General features: G+C 44.4%; 1 protein-coding gene across 5 annotated transcripts in view; it reads right to left on the bottom strand.

The window, feature by feature from the left end:
• Positions 1 to 19,991, bottom strand: part of DIP2A (DIP2 acetate--CoA ligase A) — a 75,508-nt gene that overhangs the window by 18,404 nt on the left and 37,113 nt on the right. For 2 of the 5 annotated variants that reach the window (XM_088476404.1, XM_088476405.1), the window contains exons 2-12: positions 10,246 to 10,317; positions 8,245 to 8,364; positions 7,048 to 7,167; positions 6,579 to 6,821; positions 6,103 to 6,231; positions 5,894 to 6,013; positions 5,593 to 5,790; positions 4,643 to 4,734; positions 2,495 to 2,605; positions 2,292 to 2,415; positions 781 to 890 (exon numbers count right to left, since the gene is read on the bottom strand). In XM_088476404.1, coding sequence (XP_088332530.1) covers positions 781 to 890; positions 2,292 to 2,415; positions 2,495 to 2,605; positions 4,643 to 4,734; positions 5,593 to 5,790; positions 5,894 to 6,013; positions 6,103 to 6,231; positions 6,579 to 6,821; positions 7,048 to 7,167; positions 8,245 to 8,364; positions 10,246 to 10,317 — 1,439 coding nt within the window. The remainder of the gene's footprint in view (positions 1 to 780; positions 891 to 2,291; positions 2,416 to 2,494; positions 2,606 to 4,642; positions 4,735 to 5,592; positions 5,791 to 5,893; positions 6,014 to 6,102; positions 6,232 to 6,578; positions 6,822 to 7,047; positions 7,168 to 8,244; positions 8,365 to 10,245; positions 10,318 to 19,991) is intronic. The other 3 variants (XM_088476406.1, XM_088476408.1, XM_088476407.1) reach the window with 2 other exon arrangements.

The following is a 19,991-nucleotide window of genomic DNA, read 5'->3' as shown; positions in this document are numbered from 1 at the left end:
TAATGTTGTAACTAGGTTGTGCAGCCCCTCCCCCCCCCCCCTTTTTTTCAAAAATGAATCCGGTAATGTCTGAGAAGGGTAAACAGAAATAGGTAGCTCCTAATACAACAAAACATCATTAAAAGGAATATACGCCGACAGTGCCTGATAAACCAACAGTCATGTCTTTATGCAGAATAATCATGTTTACACATCTCCTCTTCTGAAGCCACTGGGGACATACACTGTAAGGCTGATTGTAAACCCCAGTAAAGGGCTTGTTTACAATCTGACAAAACTGTAATACTGCACAGGCCCGCCAAGAGCCGTGGCGGGCCCCGGTAATAGGGGTGGGCGTGGCCTAATAGCGGGAGGCGTGGCCACGCCCCCTTGCCGATAGAAAAAAAATATTTGCGCGCTGGGGAGGGGGGGGGGGCGCTCTGAGCCCCCTCAGCCCGGTGCAAAGCCAGGGGGTCGCGATCAGTGTGATCGCTCCCCCGCACAGGCATAGGAGACTGCTGTGGCTGCTCCTCAGCAGCCATGAGCAGTCTCCAACTGCAGCTCAGCACACGCAGTGTGCTGGGCTGCAGTGAGGGGGGGGGGGGGGGGGCGGCGCCGGACCCGGGCCCCCCAAAAAGCCCGGGCAATCTGTACCCGCTCCCCCCCCCCTCTCGGCGCCCCTGATACTGCACAATCCATGTTACTATTTCCTGCGCCAGTGACTGAGGGAGAGCCATAAATAAAAGTGCAATTTTAGGGATACAATCAAAATATTCTACTGCTCCTATTTAAATGGTTTACCTCAATATAAGCTGGGTCATTGCTGGCATCTCGGATATGCGGATGCCAATCTTTGGGAGGCTTCATTAAGTGCTTTCCATCTATAACAAACCATGCTAGACGAGGCCAACCTAAAAAAAGAAGAGGACGCGTCCAACTTCACATAACAGTCATATATGTTGACACTGAGGGGTAAATTTACTAAGATGGGAGTTCTATTAAGAAGTGATGTTGCCCATAGCAACCAATGAGATTCTACTTCTCATTTATCTAGCACCTTCTAGAAGATAATACCTGGAATCTGATTGGTTGCTATGGGGCAACATCACTTCTTAATAGAACTCCTGAGTGTTTCAAAGCATGCTAGAACTTCACCACCACTTTGTGCATAACCTGGTTTCTTGGTATAGGCCTAAAAAAAAAAAATGGGCATAAATCCAACCTCTAAAAAACTAAACTAAAACTGGTAGGTTTGGTGTCTCATTGGAATTTATGGCCTGTGGCGGTGAAGCCAAGTTTGCAGTGTCCAAACGCCTATGCTCTGTGATAACTGTATCTGCCATGAAACGTATGATAGAGTAAAATAATCCATAACTTGATGTTAGTATATGTATAGACTCCAGTAAATTAGATCTGTACAAGTTCTGATGCCACTTATTGCAAATATACAGAGTGCTGGATTTCAGTGGCTGATATAAAAGGCACTCGGTGACTTCTAATGCCCATTATTAGAGTACCAGCATACTGGACCTGGGTTGAGGGATCTCTTCTCTCGGTATGCAGTCGGGAACCCGGCGGACCTAAACCCGACAGCCTGCTTCCCGACTGCTTAATCTCGGCGAGGGTTAAATGACAGGCGTCTAAATCTAGAAGCCTGTTATATTACCGATGGCGGGAGAGCGGCCCCCGGCATCCCGATCGAATATCGAATAGCCACGGGGGGGGGGGGGGGGGGGGAGAGGGTTAGGTTTAGGGTTCCCGTGGGGGACTTAGGGTTAGGCACCACCCCCGGGAGGTTAGGTTTAGGCCAGAGAAAAGGGGGGGGGTTAGGGATAGGCACCCCCGGGTTGGATATAGGGTTAGGCACCCCCCGGGGGACATAGGGTTAGGTGGTGGGGAAAGGGGGGGTTAGGTTTAGGCACAGAGGGGGGATGGTTAGTGTTGGGCACCCCTAAGGGAGGGTTAGGGTGGAAATTAGGTTAGTCAATACGATCAGGATTTTCACCCATGTCGGGCAGCCGCTGTCGGGATTCCAACCACCGGACGCAATCAAACCGATTCCCTCCTCTCTCCCCCCTTAAACTTACTCATGCCGCAATATCCTTTAGCTAGCTCATGTGCTCACTGCATCTCACCCCTTCACTGTTGTCCACAATAAGTGCTGTTGGCAGGGAGGAGGAACATGTCTGACTAGGGACTGACCCTACGGATTATTGTACAGATGACTGTATAATTATTTCCCTTTACCCGGACTGTCCTCACAAAACAGGCAAAGGATTATTTTCCTGTCGAGGTGAGGAGTTGATATTCACCTTTGAATGTCACCACTTCTCCTGTCTGAGCTTTAGGCAGTCCTTTTTGGCAGGCGTCTGTTGTAAGTGCCAGTGATACCCCACAACTGCCCAGGAGGAAGCCGATCTGCTGACTGCCCGCGTCCTGCGGAAGAGCAAAGCATGAAAAACTGGCTATACGCATCGAATTACACTGATGCCAAACACTTGGCAGTGTAGCTTACCTTTCTGGTTAGGGGCACTTCAATGGGCACAGGAATAAGGTCTGAAAGGAGGCAGCCATAAAATGCTACCATGAACATCACAGGGTCATTATTGGGGAATACAAGAGCCACCTGCAAATATAATGGTTGGTAGATGAAATTGACATTCATGAAAAATGAAACGCTAAGAACATATTTTAATATTGTACGTAAGAAACCTCCCTGTCGCTGGACATATCTTTTAGTCCTTGGACGAATAACACACAATATATTAGTCCTAATTAATCATCTCTAGTAAAATCCTGGGAAAGATTACAGCTAAAGATATCCTTGTTTATAGATAACCTGAACTGTAAAAAACAAGGCTTTTAGTATTGTCAAAATAAATCATGCCACTTTTTAAATTAGAAAATAATACATGTAATTTTTATTTTGTAAGTAAGGCTATGGGGGGAGATGTATTAAGCCTTCTCAAAAGTGGGGGAGTGGAGCAGTTGCCCATAGCGACCAATCAGCTTTGAGGTAGCATTAATCAAGCACATTCTATAAAATGACAGGTACAAGCTGACTGGTTGCTGTGGGCTTGATACATCAGCCCATGTGTTCTATGAACTCTTTAAAGTCAGGTAATCTCATTTGCTTTACTCATGAGATTTGCAGTCCTTAAAGGGCAACTTAAACTAAAAGTACTATTTGCCTCATATAAAAGCAATTAATAACCCAGAAGTTGTGAGTATGGTCATACATGGTGGGGGAACTGGGAGGTGGAGGTTATTTGCTATATTTTGTGTCCATGTATTGGGGACACTGGTCAGTGTATTTTAGCTCATCTGTACTGACCTGATATTTGTTTGATACACGCATGACTTACAGTGTTCAGTCTGGTGTTAGGGTATAGACGCCTTCGGGTACCCGCTACACTACTTCTAGAATGTATGGGGTTTTAGTACATGTAGGTTTTATGTATTATGCCAGATGCTACTCGCCTGCTTTCATTTCCTTGAGGCATAATTACCCCAGTTCCCTTTTTCCCTTAATGTTCCGTCTACTGAGCTACCCAACAGATATGCTGTGTATTTAGTCCCCCATGAGTATGTTCTGTTTATTTCCGGTCTGTCACATTTATTATCCCCATATGTATCCACTATGTGTTTATCCTTCTATTCCTGTACACTGGTCATGTATTCTACTTATATTGCCTTTGTGGGTGTGAACTTCAAAAGCTTATAAATAAACACAATGTAATAACTTTCACTGATTTCTATATGAAAGTTTCTGTATCTGTAGAAAACATGATGCATCACACATCAATTATAATTACTGTGCAGATGAGCACAAGATACTGTCCTCTATTGTCAGTGATTTTCTGGCTAAGAACAACTCCTTCAGTGTCTCCTTCAACAGATCTGGCCAGGAAACACAGTTTAGCTGCATAATATAATGTGACAACCCGGGCACAGAACCAGCAGACCCTCCAACATGAACCCCTCTGCCAGGTACCAAATGCTCTGCTCATTCAATTTCCCGCTCACTTTACGATTGCAGTCACCTGTGTTGAACTAATTGATGAGAATAAGTGGTTGCAATCATAAATTAAGAGGGAGGTCCAGGAACAGTGCATCTTGTGCCTGGTGGAAGAGGTCATGGACTAAGTGTGAACTAATCATGACATGGTCCCACACTCAATGTTCCACCCTCTTAAGCTGGCTACACACGTTTCAATGTAACGGGCGATATAACTACAGTGCATCGCCGGGTGTGTACAGCAGATATGCCTGTGGATGACGTCGTTCACAGACATAGCCGATCTACTGTGCAGTACAGCAGATGGCCGATCGCCCATACACATACTGCAGGGACCCGGCAATGATTGACAGCTCTACTGGGTGGGCAATTTAAATGCCCGCCCAGTTCAGCTGTCAAGCCCAGCACATTGGGCAGACGATTAGCAAGTGTGTGTACAACCATCAATCGTCAGATAGGTCGGATGATCGGCCAACTCGACCTAGTGTGTACCTAGCTTTACGCTTCAAGAACCTGCTGCATTAAATGCTGTAAGATAAGGCAATTTGACTCATCCCCCTAACCGCCTCAGGGGGTGATCTAAACCCTTTGAAATACCCTTAATGTACCGGTCAGGCACCTTCATGGCGCCTGAATATTACCCACCCTGGCTCCTGGTTTAAGAAGTGACTCATTCTTGCTGGTCAGCTTGCTTAAGAGGGTGTAGGCTAGTTTAACACTCCGACTCCATAATTTGCCTAATAGAGAAAAAAAAAAAAAGGCAAAAAATAAAAATTGGTCTTCTCCAAATGAAAATCATAATAGTCAACTTAATAAACATATGCAAAAGTTATAGAGCCTTTAAGCTAGTGACGCTGATGTGACTTGTGGCAGGAAAGCGAATGCCTGCTACAGGTAAGGCAGATCTGCAATGTTTATTTTTTCCCATTGCTTAACAGTTGCCACCTCTCATTACACATAATAGCAAAGGGGACAAACAAAACAGAAATAACTAGAACAAGATAGCCTTTCTGGAACAAATAGCTAGCACATTATATACCCAATTTCATGCTGCAGGGGACATCTCCATTTTCAGAGACAGTGTGGTTGGTGGGCATATAATAAAAACTTTCATAAAGCGCGGATTATGTTTTCTAGCATTAAAAAAAAAAAAAAAACACAACTTATTTGCAGGTGTTTAAGGTCTATGAATCCCAGTAATAACATCTGGGAAATGGCATATAGGCCAATAAACAATAAAGATAATGGTAATAATTAACTATATAATAATTTCCTAAGGTCTGTCCCATCTCCAAAATGCAGATGCCAGGCTTTCTTTCCATATTCTAGCTGATAATTGAACCATCTATCTAAAATGATACAGCTCTGCACAGAACCCTAATCTACAAATTAAAATTACAGCACAACAGGGCTTAAGATAGTCAAATATCTCACATTTGGTGCCTGCATGTGATAACCACATTATAAGAAACTAAATCCTGGTGATTTTGGCAAAGCCCAAACCTAGCGAACACAACAAAACCAATTTATAGTCATCTGTGCAAATTCAAAAACAGCCAGAGAGAGAGAGAAAAAAAAAAGTGAGCTATATATACCATAGGTGAGCGTGTACAATGCTTTCCCAGTGGTGTCCAAGGAAGTAAGACACGGGGCTTTGGGTTGAGTAGTCCCCCAACGATGTAGAGCAGTCAACAATGAAGGAGGCCAGTTAGATACAACTCCAAGGGGTTCTCCTTTGAGCAATGCCACCTCTGTGCCTTCAGGTTTTGGCTGGTTGGGATCTGGCTGCTGGACTAAACAATGTGACAGGGGAGTCGTTAAGTATGAGGAGCAATTACTCATTCCCAAAAACAGAACAGCACGCCAAATAAAGAGACCAACGTCTTCCACTATTACCTTCCAGAAGCTCTTCAAAATCATCCAGAAAGAACTCTCGGAGTGGAGGACGCTTTGGCCTTTTCAGGGTATTGAGAAGCTGCTGGATTTTGGAAGAGACTCTGCTGTTCACTGGCACACCTATCCAGGAGGAACGAGGAGCGTTAAGACCACTGTGTACATTTTGTTTTTAGCATTTCTACTCAAAGCATTTAATAATACTGACGCACCATCGGCTGTTTCTAATATACTGCTGTTGAACCCCCGTGGCACTCCACGCACAGATGCCATCTGCGGACGCTCATGGTGAGAGTTTCCTAGAAGTCCGGTAGTCACGTCAGGTGGTGCAGAAAGACTCTCTGGTTATCAGGATGAAGAAATGACACATGGTACTGATCATAGTCTGAAACCTTATGAAAGTCACCCAATTATGAAACGCCTCTGTCTTTGTCACTGCCATGATATATTAAGTCTGCTCGTTAATGCTATCAATGACTTCTATAAAAGGCTGTACGCCTTCCAATACAAGATGCCTTTGAAATCAAAAATGTCCAATGTCAACAACCTTTGTGTATGCCAGAATCCTTAACATTCTGCCAGGTTATTTACCAGCAGCTATTGTGGCATTCTGCCATTAGTCTTCCTGGCCAATATTGCAGTGCTACTCTATCCATTAGGAATTGGCAGCACATGCCCTGATACTGACCTATCTGGGCATGTGCCATCAGGTCTGCCAGCATGGTGGCAGCTGCGATGGCGGGGCAACTGTTGGAGGCAGCAGGCTTGGCTCCTGGGTGGGATGAGGTGGAGGATGCTGATGATGAGGTGGAGGAGCCCTGGGTTACTCTGCTAATCCAGGGCTCTACGCTGGAATGACCTTGAAGCGGCGTGGATGTGATGCGTCCCTGACGGAGCAATGAGCCCTCATCCTCCGAAGCTGACGAGGTGTCTGTGAGCAAAATAACCATGACAGCTAAATAATGCTTGCTGTACAATGTAGAATACATTCAGGACCACAAGGAAAATCAAACAGTCCGTTTAGGCAATGGGGAAATAAGGGCATTATTGTACGAGGGAGACTTAACATCACCGGTAACGCAACAAACGGAGACAGGACACATCAGTAAGCAGACAATGTGCTGGGTTATTCTTCCTCCAGTCAGTGCTATGCTTACCTGGTGGGGTGTAGGTCTCTACAGAAGACTGGACGACAGCAGATCGTCTTTTGGAAGGCATGGGCATTTTCCTCTCCTTGTATTTGGCCAACGCTGCTTGTACAGCCTCTGTGTGAACATCTGCACATGAGACAAGAAGTTGGTCTAGGGATGGAGACAATTGAGAATGGCGAGTACATAGTAACAGTAGCTGGAATCTAGAGCAGAGGCGAGGCAGAATGAATATGCGTAGGGAAAAGCAATCTGCAAAGTGCTGCAATTTATGATGTACATCAGCGGTTCACAATCTCAGTCCTCAAGGTACCTTAACAGTCCAGGGGGTTTTATTTACTTTCGTGTTCATGCCCGATATTTAAAAGGGCAGTACTTTTACTATCCGTGCCTTGTTAATAAAAGCAATGCCCTTTTAAATACTGGCATGAACACAAACAAAAGTGTCGGCATTTAGTAAATAAAACCCCGGGGTTTTAAGAAAATTCATGCTTGAGCAGATATGGTTAAATCAAAAGGACTGAGGTGCTAATAAGCACCTGTGCTCAAGCATGGATAGCCTTAAAACCTGGACTGTTAAGAGTGCATTTAGAACAAAGTTTGCGAAACACTTATGACCATGATTCCATCTGCTAATTAGGCATCTAAAAGCAGGTATTAATAAGCAAATAAACCCATATGTGTGTTTTTTAGCCTGTGTGATGCCCAGCTAAGTACTACCCCAGTAATAACTGGTGTGTATACACTTAAGATATACGGTTTGTTTTACATGTTAGATAATGCAGACATCATCAAGGAGAGGCCCACTCAGAAGCCAGTGTTTGTATGAATGGCTCACGAGCCTCCTACAGTAAGTAACAGATATGATCTCTACAGATTGCAGATTGTTTGATTGAGACACAGGGGTAGACAGTGATGTATGATACAGCTAGCACAACATGCTATGTACTGTGTGGGCACCAGCTTTTAGCCCTATAGGAGAATCAGTTCAGACAGATTACAAGAGGCTTGTCAAAAAGTTTATTTTCTTCCACTTGTGTCACAACGGCCAATTCTAAAGATCCGGTGGGAAGTCAGGGTAAGACTGAACCATGTGCTTTGTGATTCATATATAAAACTTTTCAAATTTTGGGGTTTAGAGGTCTTTAAGCTTCCGAAGCAATAAGCATGCATGAGGTCCCACATCTTCTGTGTGAGAGCACTAACCAGATCGAAATCTCTCATCCCGTGAGCTGGTGGAACGAGACCTTTGCTGTTTATTTGTGGTTGTTGTCACTTGTGACAAGCCCGTGAGTTTGCTCTCTGTTTGCAGTGAAGGATCTACCCCTGGGAGGAAATAACAGGTTTCAAATATAAAATGAATGTATTCCTCATAACGAACCATAATGTTCTAAACAAAAGGCTTTACTTAATAAGAGAATCCTAATGTTTGTTCAGTGGATATCTTGTATCACCCAGAATATATAAGCACAATTAGCAACAAATTATGCACATGCACCTAATGTTCATTAACCATTTTCACACCACTGTTACAAACTTTGAGAAGTATAAGCTTCTCTCATCTGGCAGGACATAAAGAAAGGACGGGGGATGAGAATTCTGTTTCGTATGCCTATGATGCCAGGACACAGCGCTCAGCTGAGATCACTCACTCAGCAACTCGATGCCCAGAACTGCCTGGGAAACAAAACAGACCAAGAAACAGTAGACAAAAGCCAAACGCAAGCTTCATTCTAACCTATCCGGCAAGTGATCAAAATTATTTACAGCGCCCCCCCCCCCCACTCTAGATAAGGTTAGCTTAAAGTGCAGCCCAATACTGGCGCTCCAGAGAGGGCAGCTTTATATGGACGGTGATCGGTAATGGGACACATTATAAAACACTTTTGTGCTGAGACTTTAGATCAGGGATGGGGAACCTCGGAATCATTTGGTCTGGCCCTCTGAGCTTTCTTCTGCTAGCCTCATCTGGCACCTAGAATGGCACCCTGCAGCCAGAATCTATGCAGCAGTGCCACCTGGAGCGTCCTTAGGAAACTTCAGACAGTCACACCACTAGACAGTCACACCGCTGCCCTTCCCCGGAGCATCCTGAGGATGCTCCGGGCATAGCTGTAATCACCGGTGATTGTGGCCTGCCTCTGTGTGACATCACTTGTAGGAGGCGTGGCCTGCACCAGGGCCGCAAATAATGTTATATATATCAAAATGGCCCTCGGCAGAAAAAAGGTTCCCCACCCCTGCTTTAGATGGAGGTTATTAAGGGGTGATATAAAGATGGACACTGTACTATCACTGTCCCACAGTTGGGTACGGGATGCTGACAGCAGCACCCCGACAGTCAGAATCCCGACCCAGTTAGGTAAGTGTCCTAACACTCCCCCTAATCCACCTTTCCTACAGTTCCCCTCCTCCCCTGCAGCCTAACACTAACCCTCCCCCCAAAGCAGTCTAACCCTAACCTACTCCTTAGGCACCGGGGAGGGAGTGTTAGGGGTAGGGAGAGGGGAAGGGTTAGGATACCGATCAACAGGTGTCTGTATCCTAACCCTGCTGGCAACCTGTACCCAGCCCATAAAATATATATTATATATATATATATATGTCCTTTAGAAAGGTGAAAAAAGACCACACCATGCTCAGCACTGAAGTATACTGAATACAAATGTATTTAAACAGATTTCATTTCTTTTCTGGACCACGTAGTGTCCACACATACTTACACACACACACACACACACACACACACACGTCACCCCATTTCTCTGTAAATGACTGATAGTGTTGGACCTGCACAGAAATGGGGTCCCGTGATGTGGGCTGCAGGCTTAAATGCATTGATCAATCCATGAACTAAAACCCAATTATTTATGTATTATGGCGAGTGATTTTATGATGGCGAGTACACACACACACGTATTTATTCCGCCACCTAGAACCGGAGTGTGCCTCTGTAGTAAAAGTAAAACAAGTACAGAGCCAGCATATAGTGGCAGCTACTGCATAGGGGAGCCCCAGGCACAGCCCCACTCGCACACAGCTTTATCTTATGGTGGAATCGCCTCCGTGCACAGCTTATTTTTCCCTTTGGAGCAGACTTTCACAGACAAGTAAACACAAGCTGGGATAAGCATGGGCCACGTGTACTATGTATAGCAATGCAGTCACACTAACCCCTTCTCTCACACATGTGCATTAGTAAGGTACCTTGTATGAGCGGAATGTAGCGAGCCAGCAGCTTGGCCCTCTTCTTCTCATATCCCTTCTGAGTTATGTCTCCTGGAAAACACAAGGACGGATGTGAGGAAATGATCATACAACATAAAACTAATAAAAGGACAAAAACATAAAATGAATTAAAAAAAAAAAAAATGAATTTATATACAGATGTGTCCTCATACATTCTAGCCCGAATACGCCACATGCCTGTGATGCACCAGGAGACTGTGCTGATGAATGTGTATGTCTGTGTGTACCCGAGTCTGTATATGAAGCACAACGGACCTTGGCGTAGAATAAAGCTACAGCCGCTACATTGTAGCACTTCCTATACAGAACCAGAGACTCAGATGTACAAGTGTCACAGAACAAATGAATCAGTGCAGTCTCCTGGTGCGACCTGGTCGTATCGCATTGCGACTAAGGCCCGTATCCAATTTGAGGGGCGAAAAGCCGATTCGCCGATGACGTAATTTCGCCAGGCGGAAAAGTATCACCGTATTCAATTTGAAAGACTTTCCACCTAGGCAGAAAGTCAATGCAATGTAATAGGCGGAAAAGTTTCACCTCTGAATAGCAGGTGGAAAAAAGTGCAGATTTGGGGTTTTGGGGTGCAACGTAGTGGGAACTTCCGTGCATACAGTCCCCCAAAGGTAAACTGCGTAGAAAAAAAAAAACACTTAAGGACACCCCAAAGAATCACTTTGAATTTGGGGGCGAAACAAAAAATGTTGGGGGACAAAGTTAAAAACTAGCGACCTTGACTCTGGGGGGGTCCCCAAGTATGCCCCAGGTGTTTTTTTGATTGCAGGTGTTTGCGGCAGGTGGATTTTTCACTATTTATTTAACTTCACTTTAGCAACTTTAAAATATGCTGACCCCCATTTTCAAGTACCCCAAATTTGCTGGGATAAGTTATTTTCTGCAAAAAATACTCCTGAATACTATTCTGCATCACTTATACAAAAACGCTATTTAGCAGCTATTGAGCCCGTTCAAAAACACCAAATACCTTCAGCAAGCCAAATCGGGGGTACCATAGGGAACCCCCATGTCAGAGCATCTTTTGGGGGGTGTCAGGCGGATTTCCCCAAATCTGACAGTACCTTCCGCCTGTTCAAGTTTCGCCGGGTCCCGTTTTCGCGTACTTTCAAATTGAATACGGGAATACGCGGGCACGCGTGTGATACTTTTCCGCCTACAAAACACGCGATGTAGGCGAAAAGTCCAGGAGGCGGAAAAGTATCGCGGGTCCGCTCAAATTGAATACGGCTCTAAGATGCATTTTCAGGCGAAAAAACAATCAGTGTTAGCAGAGTCACACAGGACCCGGCGCGCCAAGAGTCCTGTGTTTGACTCGACTGCAGCAAGAATGTATGAGGACACGTTTTGAAATTTGAACGCTTATAAAAACTGTTTCACTTCAGGCAATGCAATGATTCATATATCAAATGAAAGGAAATTTAATGCTGAATTCAACACAATAAACAGAGGTCAAATATTTGCATTACAAGGGAAGATGCTACTTTCAGTCAGACAAAGAAGCACAGATGCATTAGATTCAAGAAGCGGATTGTAGTCAACAGCTACTACCAGCCAATCGGAATCATCGTTCTGAGGACCAATCAGCTGTCGTTTATGAGCAGGATTTGGATGTTTCATTTTGCAGAATAAAGTTAGTTACTGAAGTGCAATTACGGGTGGATGTTTGTGTGTATTGTTTTGTGTTATTGACGGTGTAAAAAATAAATACAACAATGTCGTCCAGGCAAAGTGGTGACTGATCACCCAGGAAGAGATCCAGGATTGTGGTGTTACGTGAAACTGGTCTTTCGTATGCAGCATTGCGAGAGAAGTTGGTGGGAATGTGACAACGTCAGGAATATGAAAGTTTCGGTTACGCTATCAGGAAACACAATCTATACAAAACAAAGAAGGAAAAGGCCGGAAAAGTGCACAACAGCTGTTGATGATAGGAGAATAAAACAAATTTGCGTCAGGGACAGATGGATGTCATCTGCGGCCATTAGCAGTGACCTGAGTGCAACTGGTGTTTTTGTCAGTGCAAGAACGGTACGGAGAAGACGAACGGAGATCGGCCTAACAGGTAGGATTCTCCCAAAAAATCCATTGCTGAATAAAACACAGAGGCAGAAACGAATACAGTGGGCAAAAGAACACATTGCATGGACAGAAGGTCAGTGGAATCAAGTGATATGGAGTGACGAAACTAAGATATCGATATTTGGTAGTGATGGGAGAAAATATGTGAGACGTTGCATCGGGGAAGAGGTACATCCATATTGCATTCAAGCGACAACAAATAATCCCACAAGTGTTATGATCTGGGCATGTATGACAGCAGATGCTGTAGGCCGCCTTTATGTCATAGATGGCACACTGAACAGCAGAAAGTACATTGACCCCATCCTACAACCAAAACTTCTACCTTCTATCAGGGATCTTTTTCCAGATAATGCCCCATTTTTTTTCCAGCAGGATTCAGCTCCCTGCCACACTGCACGGACATGCAAACAGTGGTTCACGGAGAATGACATACAGGTGCTGGGATGGCCAGGAAACAGCCCAGATCTGAACCCCATAGAACATTTGAGGTTCCGTTTGAAAAAACTGGTTTATCTGAGGCGTCCATCCAATAAAAGACAATTAATTGAGGCTATAATTGTCTCATGGCACCACATAATAAAGAAGGAAGAGCTCCAAACATTGGTTGGCTCAATGACACGTCGCTGTGCTGCTGTCTTGAAAAATAAAGGATACCCAACGAAATACTGATAGGACAGTAACATCATAAGTACACAGGGATTTTCACCCTAAGTGTTGTTTTCACTGCATAACGTCCCTTGTAATGCAAATATTTGACATATGTTTATTGTGTTAAATTCAGCATTACATTTCCTTTCATTTGATATAAGAATCATTGAACTGCATGAAGTATAGCAGTTTTTATAAGCATTCGAAGTTGAAAAACATTAAAATTTCAAAAAGTGTCCGCAATTTTGGCCGTGTGCGTGTGTGTGTGTGTGTGTGTGTGTGTGTGTGTGTGTGTGTGTGTGCATGTATGTGTGTGTGTGTGTGTGTGTGTTCTTTGCATCACTTCCATTGGATACTACTTATATAAAATGTATTTATGTGATTTTAAATGGCTCAGGAGGGGTCAGGGTGCTGCTGTAACAGATCACAGTAAGGATTACACTAGACTAGCTGGAAAGATTGTGGAAAAAAAAAAAATCCCATCAATGTGCCAGGAGCCCATCTCAGCGTGTGAGACAATAACTAGAAGCACAACACAGTCTGACAGCAACAGACCGACCTCATGGGAGGTAAATTTAATGCACTGAAAATCTCTTTATTACAAGGCGGCTTATCTCCTGAGAGCCTGCATAGGGGTGAGCAGGCGGCATAAACCCCAAAGTAAGCCCTGTAATAAGATTCAAAGACTGGGATTCAAACGCAAGATAAGCAGCTGTCCCTGGACCAAAAAGTCCTGTGGATATATAGAACATGCCCAGAGGTAAGAACTGTGTCATTACAGCTCTCTCCACACTGTGCCAGTGTAAACATACGCCAGTCAGCAGAATAGGCAGACACCCAATCTGCACCCTGCCAGCGCTCACGTTAAATGCTAGAGAAAGGATTGAGCAGTACTATTCAACCCCAGGCTGGCACACATCTCCGCAGACGCATTGGCACATGATCATTGTCTGTATTTTTAAACTGAAACAGTTTGCCTAATGCAGATCAACATTTGTATTATTAATCAAAACGGAACACTTTGTTAGTTGAGCATATTACGCAGTCTCTCGTTTTACTTTATTGCGTATTATAGCCCTTCAAGGACATTTAAAAAAAGGATTGTATCATCACAAGCGTTCTACACTTAGCACAGGGGAATGTACATACATTAAATATTGGGTGGGGTGGGTGAAGGATATCTTAAGCACTAAGTTAACAGTCATTATCCACAATAAAATGCTTATCATTTCAACACTCTTCTTCTTTGTGACCTACATACAGTTGGGTCCATATATATTTGGACACTGACAATTTTCGCCACCACAACGGATTTGAAATGAAACCATAGAGAAGCAATTGAAGTGCAGACTTATGGTACATACACGGACAGATTTCTCTGGGTCGATTTGAACGATAACGATATCAATCATATCATTATCGTTCAAATCGACCAAACGATGGTCAATGCGCGGGCACGGATGGTCGATATCGACCATCGCTCATGCATGCAGGCCAACCTGGTCGATATTGATCATTAATCACGGGTCGTTATCGAACATCCAGCACATGTAGGACGATCAGAACAATCGCTATCGTTATCTGATCAACCAGAAGTCTGACCGTGTGTATGCACCATTACAGCTTTAATTCAAGGGGTTCAACAAAAATATTGTATGAAACATTTAGGAACTACAACCAATTTTATGCACAATCCCCTATTTTCATGGGCTGAAATGTAATTGGACAAATTAAACATAAATAAAGTATTATTTTTTTTAATAAGCCTGGAACCCATGGACATCACCAAATGCTGGTTTCCTCCTGTGTTATGCTTTTTCAGGGCTTTACTGCAGCTGTCTTCAGTTGTTGTTGTTTGTTCATGGGTCTTTCCTCCTTTAGTTTAATCTTCAGCAAGCGAAATAAATGCTCCATGGGGTTGAGTTGAGGCGACTGACTCGGCCATTGCAGAATATTCCACTTAAACTCCTGGGTTGCTCTTGCAGTACGTTTTGGGTCATTGTCCATCTGTACTGGGAAGCTCCGTCAACTTTGCTGAATGTGGCTGAATCTAAGCAGACAGTATCACCCTATACACTTTAAAATTCATCTGTCTGCTTCTGTCACACCACCAATAAGCACTAGTGATCCAGTGCCATTGAAAGCCATGTATGCCCATGCCATCACACTGCCTCCACCGTGTGTTACAGATGATGTGGTACGCTTCAGACCATGAGCCATTTCCAGCCTACTCCATACGTTTTTTTTTCTCCTCAATCATTCTGGTACAGGTTGATCTTTAGTTTCATCTGCCCAAAGTATGCAGCTCCAGAACTGGGCTGGCTTTTTTTTTTTCCAGCAAACTCTAATCTGGCCTTTCTATTCTTGGGGTTTATTAATGGTTTGCACCTTGTGGATTACACTCTGTATTTGCTCTCCTAAAGTAGTCTATTAATGGTAGTCTTGGATAATATTATGCCTGCCACCTGGAGAGGGTTCTTCACTTGGCTGGATGTTGTGAAGGGGTTTTTCTTTACCATGGAAAGGATTCTGGGTCATCCACCACTGTTATCTTCTGTGGACCTCCAAACCTTCTTGTATTGCAGAGTTCACCAATGCGTTCCTGTTGATCTGGCCACTCCTAAGGTTCCCGCTATCTCTCTAGGATTTCTGTTACTTTTGCAGTCGAAGGATGGCCTGTGTCACTTACATAGAGAGATCCTTGATGACATGCTGTGGCTTCACAGCAACAGCCACCAAATACCACACTCCTAAATCCTTCCTCCAATTTGGATGTGAATATCCTTACATTAAGGCTGATAGTCTGCATTTTTAAAACCACACTCATTATATAACGTCAATATGTTTTGATAAACCGCTAAAACAACAAACATTGCATCAGTGTCCAAATATATATGGCCCTAAAGCAGGACATACATCAGACCAACATGATCAGTGGTTTCAAATAACTACAAACGACCACACAAAAAGTTTGAGTAGAAATCCGTACAAAATGTCAACGACATTTTCTGAATGCTGACATGGATGTCATGTCGACATGCATAATGTAATGCTAATATTGTGACTGTCAACATTCAATGTCAACATTATGACCATTTTGACATGGTAAAAGTCGACATGTTCACGGTTGACAAACGTCCAACATAATGGCGGATATATTATGAAAGACGACATAATAATACATAAGTGTAACTTCAAGCACCATCATTTATATAGCACCAGCAAATTAGTGCTTTAAAACTGGGAGGATATTGGTGGCTATTTCTGGGTAGTGACTGTGGGTGTGACAGTAAGTATAGAGAATCCCCAGTGTATAGGGTGCACCCATGTCACTATTCCTCAGCAGTGACTGTGGGTGTGACAGTAAGTAGAGTCCCCCAGCGTATAGGGTGCACTCATGTCACTATTCCTCAGCAGTGACTGTGGGTGTGACAGTAAGTATAGAGAGTCCCCAGTGTATAGGGTGCACCCATGTCACTATTCCTCAGCAGGGACTGTGGGTGTGACAGTAAGTAGAGTCCCCCAGCGTATAGGGTGCACTCATGTCACTATTCCTCAGCAGGGACTGTGGGTGTGACAGTAAGTATAGAGAGTCCCCAGTGTATAGGGTGCACTCATGTCACTATTTCTCAGCAGGGACTGTGGGTGTGACAGTAAGTATAGAGAGTCCCCAGTGTATAGGGTGCACTCATGTCACTATTTCTCAGCAGTGACTGTGGGTGTGACAGTAGGTACAGAGAGTACCAAGTGTATAAGGTGCACTCATGTCACTATTCCTCAGCAGTGACTGTGGGTGTGACAGTAGGTACAGAGAGTCCCCAGTGTATACCCATGGCCTAAAGTTTTGAGAATGACACAAGTATTGGTTTTCACAAAGTTTGCCACTTCAGTGTTTTTAAACTTTTTTGTCAAATGTTACTATGGTATACTGAAGTAAAATTACAAGCATTTCATAAGTGCCAAAGGCTTTTATTGACAATCACATTAAGTTTATGCAAAGAGTCAGGACAAAGACTTTTCCAGGATGGTCTGGTGTCAAGAAGGGCAACAAAGAGGCCACTTCTCTCCAGGAAAAACATAAGGGACAGACTGATATTCTGCAAAAGGTACACGGATTGGATTGTTGAGTACTGGGGTAAATTTATTCTCTCTGAATAATCCCTTTTCAGATTGTTTGGGGCATCTGGAAAAACACTTGTCCGGAGAAGGAAAGATGAGCGCTACCATCAGTCCTGTGTCATGCCAACAGTAAAGCATCCTGAGACCATTCATGTGTGGGGTTGCTTCTCAGCCAAGGGAGTGGTCTCACTCACAATTTTGCCTAAGAACGCAGCCATGAATAAAGAATGGTACCAATACATCCTCCAAGAGCAACTTCTCCCAACCATCCAAGAACAGTTTGGTGATGAACAATGCCTTTTCCAGCATGATGGAGCACCTTGCCATAAGGCAAAAGTGATAACTAAGTGGCTCGGGGAACAAAACATTGAAATTTTGAGTCCATGGCCAGGAAACTCCCCAGATCTTAATCCCATTGAGAACTTGAGGTCAATCCTCAAGAGGCGGATAGGCAAACAAAAAGCCACAAATTCTGACACTCCAAGCATTGATTAGGCAAGAATGGGCGGCCAGTCAGTATGTGGCCCAGAAGTTGATTGACAGCATGCCAGGGCGAAATGCAGAGGTCTTGAAAAAGAAGGGTCAACACTGCAAATATTGACTCTTTGCATAAACTTAATATAATCGTAAATAAAAGCTAGCGTTCCCGCTAGGCTGTTTTAGCAGGGCGCGGCGCCCTGCCCTCCTTCTGGAGGGCAAAAAGCACCCTGCCCTCCAGGAGGAGGGCAGAAAGCGCCCTGCCCTCACAGCCTGCGGGTGCCGTTCTCAATCGCGGGGCGCGGCATCTATTCTCCCTTCCTGCAGCGCTTGGGGGCTGCCCGGCATGTCCGTAAGCGCCGGGCACGCCCCCAAGTATGACGAAAACGGGAAGCGTCTTATAGACACGCCCCCTTTTCATGACCATGCCCCCTTTTCAGGTGCGCGCGCGCCTTCGGCGCGCTCATAACATTGCCCTCTCTAGCTCCGGCGCCCTGCCTGCCGCCGGAGCTAGAGTTAACACTAAAAGCCTTGCAAACTTTGTGAAAAAAAAAAATATTTGTGTCATTCTCATAACTTTTGGCCATGGCTATATAGGGTACACATTTCACTATTACTGTGGGTCTGACAGTTACATGAGTGCACCCTATACATTGGTACTCTCTCTGTGCTAACTATTACTGTGCGTCTGACAGTAAGCACAGAGAGTACCAGTGTATAGGATGTGCTCATGTCACTATTACTGTGGGTGTGACAGTAAGCACAGAGAGTACCAGTGTATAGGATGTGCTCATGTCACTATTACTGTGGGTGTGACAGTAAGCACAGAGAGTACCAGTGTATAGGATGTGCTCATGTCACTATTACTGTGGGTGTGACAGTAAGTACAGAGAGTACCAGTGTATAGGGTGCACTCATGTCATTATTACTGTGAGTGTGACAGTAAAGTACCAGTGTATAGGATGTGCTCATGTCACTATTACAGAGGGTGTGACAGTAAGTACAGAGAGTACCAGTGTATAGGGTGCACTCATGTCACTATTACTGTGGGTCTGTCAGTAAGTACAGAGAGTACCAGTGTATAGGGTGCGCTCATGTCACTTACTGTGGGTGTGACAGTAAGTACAGTGAGTACCAGTGTATAGGGTGCGCTCATGTCACTATTACTGTGGGTCTGTCAGTAAGTACAGAGTGCATCAGTGTATAGGGTGCGCTCATGTCACTATTACTGTGGGTGTCACATTAAGTACCAGTGTACACTCATGTCACTATTACTGTGGGTGTGACAGTAAGTACAGAGAGTACCAGTGTATAGGGTGCGCTCATGTCACTATTACTGTGGGTGTGACCGTAAGTACAGAGTGTACCAGTGTATAGGGTGCACTCATGTCACTATTACTGTGGGTCTGTCAGTAAGTACAGCGAGTACCAGTGTATAGGGTGCGCTCATGTCACTATTACTGTGGGTGTGATTTTAAGTACCAGTGTATAGGGTGCGCTCATGTCACTATTACTGTGGGTGTGACAGTAAGCACAGAGAGTACCAGTGTATAGGATGTGCTCATGTCACTATTACTGTGGGTGTGACAGTAAGTACAGAGAGTACCAGTGTATAGGGTGCACTCATGTCATTATTACTGTGAGTGTGACAGTAAAGTACCAGTGTATAGGATGTGCTCATGTCACTATTACAGAGGGTGTGACAGTAAGTACAGAGAGTACCAGTGTATAGGGTGCACTCATGTCACTATTACTGTGGGTCTGTCAGTAAGTACAGAGAGTACCAGTGTATAGGGTGCGCTCATGTCACTTACTGTGGGTGTGACAGTAAGTACAGTGAGTACCAGTGTATAGGGTGCGCTCATGTCACTATTACTGTGGGTCTGTCAGTAAGTACAGAGTGCATCAGTGTATAGGGTGCGCTCATGTCACTATTACTGTGGGTGTCACATTAAGTACCAGTGTACACTCATGTCACTATTACTGTGGGTGTGACAGTAAGTACAGAGAGTACCAGTGTACAGGGTGCGCTCATGTCACTATTACTGTGGGTGTGATTTTAAGTACCAGTGTATAGGGTGCGCTCATGTCACTATTACTGTGGGTGTGACAGTAAGTACAGAGAGTACCAGTGTACAGGGTGCGCTCATGTCACTATTACTGTGGGTGTGACAGTAAGTACAGAGAGTACCAGTGTATAGGGTGCGCTCATGTCACTATTACTGTGGGTGTGACCGTAAGTACAGAGTGTACCAGTGTATAGGGTGCACTCATGTCACTATTACTGTGGGTCTGTCAGTAAGTACAGCGAGTACCAGTGTATAGGGTGCGCTCATGTCACTATTACTGTGGGTGTGATTTTA

This window comes from Taudactylus pleione, unplaced genomic scaffold (assembly GCF_031769625.1).
Source record: "Taudactylus pleione unplaced genomic scaffold, aTauple2 ptg000188l, whole genome shotgun sequence".
NCBI lineage: Eukaryota > Metazoa > Chordata > Amphibia > Anura > Myobatrachidae > Taudactylus > Taudactylus pleione.
Note: the sequence above shows the minus strand (reverse complement) of the source record. Positions and strands in the feature narration are given on the sequence as shown.